The 8187-nt window shown below is 34.7% G+C and overlaps 1 protein-coding gene across 1 annotated transcript in view; it reads left to right on the top strand.

Moving 5' to 3' along the window:
* The first annotated feature begins 553 nt into the window (after positions 1–553).
* The window catches only part of LOC113239898 (putative phospholipase B-like 2), a 23249-nt gene continuing 15615 nt past the window's right edge, over positions 554–8187 (top strand). The window contains exons 1-5 of the mRNA XM_026477060.1: positions 554–926; positions 1168–1296; positions 2103–2217; positions 3754–3848; positions 6259–6368. Coding sequence (XP_026332845.1) covers positions 742–926; positions 1168–1296; positions 2103–2217; positions 3754–3848; positions 6259–6368 — 634 coding nt within the window. The 5' untranslated portion in view covers positions 554–741. The remainder of the gene's footprint in view (positions 927–1167; positions 1297–2102; positions 2218–3753; positions 3849–6258; positions 6369–8187) is intronic.

Below are 8187 nucleotides of genomic sequence, written 5' to 3'. Positions count from 1 at the left end.
CGTAATGCAGATTGTTGTCAGGCATTGACGTCATTTGTCAGGTGTCAGGGTGTCAGAGGGTAAATGTTGCTGTCAGAATTCTTTTTTTGTTTCGTTTTTTTCTTTCAACCGTGACATTGGCAAAATCATAATTTCTCATAATGATGGAGCCATAAAAATAAAAAGTGAAGTGAAGGATTCGCTCTGGACTAGTTTGTGCTCTGGACCTTTTGGAGGGAAAAGTGTCGTTTTTATTTTGACTTTCAATTATTTTGTGAAATCTAGTTTAAAGTGGAATAGGATAGTGCTGTTGTACCTTAATCGAAGATTAAAACGCGAAATTATACGAATCTCGAACTAAAATACCCGTATCGGCCCGTTTTAAGGAAACCCGAGTTAATCCAATCACGCCGCCTCAAATTGCCTATCCTCTGTGGCGGCCATATTTACAGAAACATAATTAAACTTCATGTTTAGGCTGATGGCTTTGCCTTAATAATTAAAAAAAAAAAAGATGTTGCTGTCAGGTGTTTGTTAGCTCTGTCAAGTTGATCAGCCGTTTTGTTTATCAAAACGACGCCCGTCAATTTCGAAAAGTTGTTTTTATCACTTTATTTATTACTTTATTATCAATCGTGTCCTCTATATACGTGATAAATGTTCAATAATAACTGTGCTGTTTATTTTTCACAGTTCGCAAAAGTTACAGTAGATAGTGATACTTGATAAAATTTAAGGGAAAGTTTTACAAGATTATTTATTATGAATTTTCGATTAAAATTCTGTTTTGTCTTTTTCTTTGGCTTGTTTATCGTATGTGAGGGGAAGTATGGGTACGTGGTAGGTTGTAATAATCAGTTTTGTGTGAATACAACTGATTATTTTTCCGATATCCCCGATGTGCACATCGCCAGAGCTACGTACAGTAATGACATCAATGAAACCGGGTATGTACTGTTTAATAGATTTTAAGCCGTCTTTAAACTTGTAAAGTTTTTCAAGTAATTTCGCGAATATACAAAACATGTTTACTATTTTTTTTTCACAAATTTTTGCAGTTACTTGCATAAAATTATAAGTTTTTCTTGAAAGTAAATTACAAAACCATTACTACCTTTTTTCTACCTATAATGTAATTAATCGTGTTATTTAGAAATAACTGATAGTTTTGTGTTGGAATATTCACAGCTGGGCATTTCTTGAGATCCATTCAATGGCAAACATCCCTGATGAAAAGCAGGCATTTGGAGCAGGATTTCTCGAAGGCTATCTTACCAGGGATCTTATCTGGTGGCATTGGCAGAACATGCTTAAAGGGTATGCATTTTATAAGAAAAATCGTTTTTTGTTTCAAACAAACAGTGAAGGGCTATGAGGGTGAACATTAGGCAAGAAAAATGGATCTGATGCCATGAAAAACTTAAGCTGGTAAAAAAGCTGTATTCGGTTTTGTTGGTCATCAATATTATAATTATCTACTGAAGTCAAAACAATATGTCCATTGTAATTAATATAATAACGCACACACTCAACATAGCCCTGCACTAGGGAAACCCTGTGTCGCGGGTGCCATGGACACACATATAGACAACCACAAATTACACCCAAACTCACGAGATAAATAAATGTAGGCCATACAAACATTTCTCCCAGCCCGGGAATCGAACCTGGGACCTCTGCATGGCGGTCCGGCATGGTAACCGTTCGGCCACGGAGGCAGTTGTAATTATTGATATATTATAGGATATGTCAATATATGTTTGATATTATATTTGTTTACATAGATTATTTATGACCAACCACCACTGGATCTTGTAATCCTACAGCAACACAATATTATTTGTATTGAATTTTGAATTAACCTAAGATTCGTCCAGGATTTTACCGCCAAGCAGTAGAGTGACCATTACTGCATTCCGGTTTTAAAATTACAGGCACTTGAGACTTGTCTCAGGTTGCTGTGGCAGTGTCCCTCAGATCTTTACAGTTTAAAGTTCTGAGTGGCACTGCAACTGCTATGGACAGGCGTGTCACTTATCAACAGGTGCACGACTTATTTGTCCTCACACTTGGTATCATAAAACATATGTACAATATATCTTATTGTATCGTAATTTTGCAAGGTACTGCTTCAACAAGACTGATGTATGTGGCTTGATTGAAGAATACATAGACAGAAATGAAAAATACATCAGTGACATGGTTAGGCAATACAGCAATGACCCTTATTGGTACCAGGTAAGGACTAATAATAATAATAATACCGTTTATTGCAAAACATATTGTTACATGGTCTTATAGTAGTTGGTAAAGTATCAAACATGTACCCTGTAAGGGTACCAATTTTTATCATATACATTATTAATCATAATATTATTACAATCAAAATAAATAAATCTAAGCAAATATATTCAGAAAGTCAAATGATTTAATTTTAAAATTATTGTCAAATTTAAATTTAAAATATTTTAAAAATCAATTAATAATTAAACAACTAAAAATTAATTACTTAAAATTAATCATCAAATTATCTTAGCATTGTAAAAGATTAATAACATTTGTCATTTAAATCTTCGTAATAATTATTTACTTCGTGATATTATTATTCTGCATCTATTTTATTAAATTACATAATTATAATATCATATTTTTGTAACACAGATAACATATCAACATTACATTTTTTATAACATTATGAACAATGTTCGCGAAACATATCGCGGTTGAAACGATGGCTCATCTTAAACCTAGATCAACAAATGTGAACACCAATACAAACCATGACAGGGCATGATGCTCGCAGGAACAACTCCCTCCATCGTCATTAAGAAAACCCATCTGATTATGGCTTTACAAGCTGATGGCAGATTGAAAAGGACAAAAAACTTTTTTAGTGATTGATCCTTTTTGTCTGAGACATAAAATAAACTAAATCAATCTATATTTTAATCTGTTCTCAGCTAATGTTTGATTTGTATAAATTAACTTTGATAGTTTCATGTGGAGCCTCAAAACTAAAACAAATATGACATTAAAAAAACTTAAACCATGTTCAGAAACACAAGCAAATTCACTTCTGGCATCTGCTTCTGCTTTTTCATATACTAACCTAACTTACTGAATGGAGAACAAAACCAGGATTTGACCTATGTGAAAATAGAGGATAAAATATTATTTTTGACTGTCAAATATTAATTTAGTCAACTTAATGAAGTTGTTACCTTATGCAGTTCATTTTTAATTTATCCGTAGATCAACTAATAGAAATGGAACAGTATGTATATTTGAAGTATAAAAAAAAATTGTTTATTTAAACAAGTGCACATTTTCAAGTGTATATCCTTGAAGATAAATTCTTCTGAGCTTCTGTGCTTATTTCGGACATAACCTATCCATGAATTTTTATTTAAATCCATTCAGACATACTGGTGTGACAGCGACTTTAAAACATCCAAAGTATAAACTTTTGCATTAAGAGTGAGAATCGGCGAATAAAGCTTATACATATAACATGTGTTTAATTTCGCTTTTAAATGTGTTATTTATAAACCGTCTTATTAAAATGTCGACATTTTATGCGGAATCGTGTAAAACATTGCTTGAGAGTTTTAGAATGCTATTAACGCCATCTACTGGAAAGCTAGGACATTTAATAGCAGAAGTTAACTAAATATGCCGCGTTTGTAATGGGATTGTATTGCTACAGTTTTGCCTTTAATACTCGTGAAGGCGCGAAATATTTCTATTCAAGCATTTTTGTTGACTGGCTTGCAGGTTAAACTGTACTACATCCAGATCGAAGGATTAGCAGCTGGGTATAAGGCTGCTACTGAGGATGCGTACCAATGGCTTACAGTCAGGGACATTGTGTGAGTTTATTTCTATTTATCACTACACAATTTAAATGCAATAGAATATTTATTTTGTCATATATTTTGAAAGTCAAACATTGTGATTTGTAATGTAATGTAGTGTACAGTGCTTCTATTTTCTCATTGTTCCTCGGCAATCATCGGATTTCCGAATGCACACGAATATTAATTTCCATGCCCATTATTTATTAGGTTTAAAATCTATAATAATTAGAATTTTGAACAACGTACTTTATTGTTGTTTTGTTTTATCTGTGAACTATAACTCCATATTAATAAGCAAGTTAACAAAAATAAGGAGTAAAGGAACTGATTTATCTTTTTTCAATATTCTTTACTGTTCCGATTAAAACACCACAAGCTACAGAAATACGTTTTTGGACTTTTTGAAAAATTTTTCTTTTCTTTATGCCAACATCCAACTGGTCTTATGTGAGTCCATAAGCAGTCCATTTTTTTGGTATATTTTGGCATGTCAGACATACCCTTCCAACATTGAGTTGCCTTGACGTGGAAAACTATTCAGCACAAATAGTTGAATCCCAAATGTGTTTACGCTTCAATCTTCTCGTCCGTGGTGGTACACACAATGCGCTAGCTGGTTTATTAGTATGAGTGGGTATTCTTTCTTTATAGAACTTAGTTAGCCTAGTTATTTCCCTAATAATTGTAGGCATTTTAAGATATTCGTGGATGTCATGTGTTTTAGTGAACCATGGATCATTAGTGATTGACTTAAGAATACTGTTTTGGTATCATTGCAGAATTTCAATAATAATACTTTTTCAAAATAACCATTGTTGTCTTTCTTGAACGTATCGGCTTCTAGTAAAAAATACAAGTATACGCTGTAAATTATCTGTCGTGCTTGTGATTTTAGCGGCTTTCCTTCCATTGGATAATAAATAAAAAATGTAATAGCAACTCTATATACCTCTAAGGGTCGTATTCCAGAATTCTACTCAATGCTCAAGTCAGGATTTGAGCAGACTTGAGTATGATTTCAAGCACTGGAAATACGACCCTAATAGCAAGGACTTGAGTATGATTTTCAGTGCTCACTGCAATACTCAAGTCCTGACTTGAGCATTGAGTAGAGTTCTAGAATACGACCCTAAGTCGACTGAAAGCGTCCGGTCTGTACTAAAGGCAAAGGGCTGCTGAATAAAACCTGACGACAGCCGAACACGAAGTTTTCCGAGAGACATTGCGAAAATAAAGAAAGAAAGAAAGAAAAACGTTTATTCGCACATTTAAGTCACTTTACATCCCTAAATTATAAACATAACATTAAATTGTTAGCTATTTATTAAATAATCTATAAATAAGAATGCAAAGTGACACAAAAGAGGAAAAGGAGACGACTCAGCAAAAAGTCTATCTCTGGCGAGAGAGACGCTGATTTTCAGTCGTTCCTGTTGCATCATCGACTGGATGTTGAGAGAGCGGTACATATTATTATGTTGTGTGTATCCTCTGTTGTGACATATATATTCTTAATTATTTTCAATACGAAAACCTTAAAACCTTAGTATTATATAACAATTAATATTTTAAATCTGTCAATAAGTATTTACTACTAAAGAAACACGGACCTACAACAGCGTAATCATGTAAATAGAAATATACAACTTTAAGCATTACATTGGTATGTTAGTGCACATAAATATAACAAGCTGGCTAGACTAAGAAACTTCCGACATCAGAGCATACGCTGCTTTTCCAATAACATAATTTTCAGTTGTTTTTTGAATGCCGATTTAGAGATTGGTTGTCTAAGTGGAGGAGGCAAATTGTTCCAGCATTTAGATGCCTGATACCGGAAGCTACCCTCAAAAGCTCTTGTCTTGTGGAATGGTGTCACCAACAAAAAACTATCTACCCTGCGTGAATTATAAGCATAAGTAGCCCATTTTAATTTGGCATACAAATATGGTGGACTTTTATACCGGACAATGGAGTGCATCAGTGCAGAAAAGTGCAAAGTCCTTCTGGATTCCATGTTCAAGATATTGCGTAGGTTTAGCACAGGTGTTATGTGACTTCTGAATGGTACTTTACAACAAAATCGTATGCAGGCGTTTTGTACACGCTGTATAGTTTTTTTTGAAGTGGAGAGAAGACAGGGACCAAATACAACATCCGCATAATTTAGTTTTGATAAGACAAGGGATTCACATACCTTTAATCTAATGTCTTCACTGAGCAAATGACGAATCTTATAGAGCACCTTCAGTCGAAAGAGGCATGATCTGGCAGTAGTCTCTACATAGCTAACGAATCGCAACGCACTGTCCATAGTTACACCCAAATTTTTGGCCTGGTTAACCAACTCTACCGATGTTCCAAGAATGCTAACCCGAGGAGCTTGTGAAAGGATGTTTACGACCTGTTTTTTTGAACCCAGAACCATAAACTTAGATTTTGATGGATTCAGAATCAAAGCATTACGACTTGACCATCGGGCAATATTATCAAGATCAGTGTTGATCCTAGAAAGGGACAGCTCCAAGTCATGTGGACTCGTATGAATATAAATTTGGACATCGTCCGCATAAAGATGGCAACTACAATAATTTACATTTTTTAAGATATCCGCAGAGTACAATACAAATAGGATTGGTCCTAATATCTATCCCTGTGGTACGCCTCTATGCACTCCTCTTACAGAAGATTTAGTTATACGGCCGCTCAACTCATGAACTTTGACAATTTGAGCTCTATCAGTCAAATAACTAGCGAACCAATTTACTGTGGCTGTGTCAAAACCATAATGTGTAAGTTTTGCAAGTAGTAACGGGATACTGATAGAGTCAAACGCTCGTGAAAAGTCGAGTAGAGCAAGTATAGTGGCCATACCGTTATCCTGAGCATCAAGTATATTGTCCACCACTTCTGAGAGCGCTGTCGAAGTACTGAGACCCTTTCTGAAGCCGGACTGTACTTCAGGAAGAATCTTATTTATTTCCAGAAACTTCGTTAATTGCCAAAATACTATCCTTTCTAGCACCTTCGACAGATACGGCAGCAAACTGATTGGTCTAAGGTCTTTATAGTTGGTAGGATTTGAAACTTTGGGGAATTGGTGAAACCAAAGCAGTCTTCCAGCAAAGCGGAAATGTCGAAGAAGAAAAAGACTTATTAATAATATTCGTTATGAGTGGTAGAGTTTGAGGCAGTGTTAATAATATCATATCTGAATTTATATTATCTTCCCCTGACGCTCCCGACTTTATAGAAAGGATGGCTCTACCCACCTCCATCTCACTGACTGTTCGCAAAGTAAAAATATTAATACTATATTTATTTTGATTAAAAAAATGCCAATTCAGAAAGTGGAACTGTGTCTGTGCATGGAAGGGTCAGAAAATGTTTGTTTATCTCTTCAGGGTTAGAGATGTGAAGCGGTAGGGTATCTGATCGTTTATTGTAAGGGAGAACATCATTCTTTAAATTTTTCCAGAGCCTCTTAAAATCATTACAGCAGCTGTTTATGCGTTGATTAAAATATGCGCGCTTTTCAGAAAGCATGGCAATATTCATTTGTCTTTTTAGGCTCTTGTAATATTCTTTATGAGTATCGAGTCGGCTTCGACGGTATCGGCAGAGAGCTCTATTGCACAGATCAATAATAAATTTAGTATTAGGAGTTACCCACGGCAGTGATTTATGTTTAAAAAGGACTGTTTTTTCAGGCGCATGGCAATCGAATAATTGTATAATTTTGCTATTAAATGAGTCTACCATATCATCAACAGTACATAAAGAATTATTATTAAGCAAGCCATAAGTAATTAAATCTGCATTAAAATTATTCATATTAATATCTTTTATAGGCCTATAAGTAACAAATTTTGGTTTGAATTTATCTTTCTTTATGTTAAGAGTAACATTAACCAAGCAATGACCTATGAGTCCTGAAACATTGTCCAAATCTACCTTTCTAACCACACAGTCTGTGCATACCACATCGTTCAATGCTCCAGAAGTATTAGTATAATGTGTTGGTCCATCAACCACCTGTGACAAACCACAACTTTGAGTAAAAGATTGAAATTTACGATAACTCAGACTACCACTATCTAAGAGATTAATATTAAAATCCCCTAACAATACAATTTTATCGAAATTGGTAAAATGAGTTACAAATTCCGCCATAGCATCAAGGAATAAGTCAACAGCCTGCCATTGAGGGCGGTATGCTGTACCCACTGCCAAGCGAAAGCCATTTACATTTACACGGAGCCAAAATTGTTCTACACAGGAAGTGGGATGCTTCAAGACTGTCCCTTTAACATTTTCGTGTATATAAAAGGCTACACCCCCACCCCATCCT

This window comes from Hyposmocoma kahamanoa, unplaced genomic scaffold (genome assembly GCF_003589595.1).
Source record: "Hyposmocoma kahamanoa isolate Upper Pololo Valley unplaced genomic scaffold, ASM358959v1 117, whole genome shotgun sequence".
In the NCBI taxonomy this organism is placed as follows: domain Eukaryota; kingdom Metazoa; phylum Arthropoda; class Insecta; order Lepidoptera; family Cosmopterigidae; genus Hyposmocoma; species Hyposmocoma kahamanoa.
Note: the sequence above shows the minus strand (reverse complement) of the source record. Positions and strands in the feature narration are given on the sequence as shown.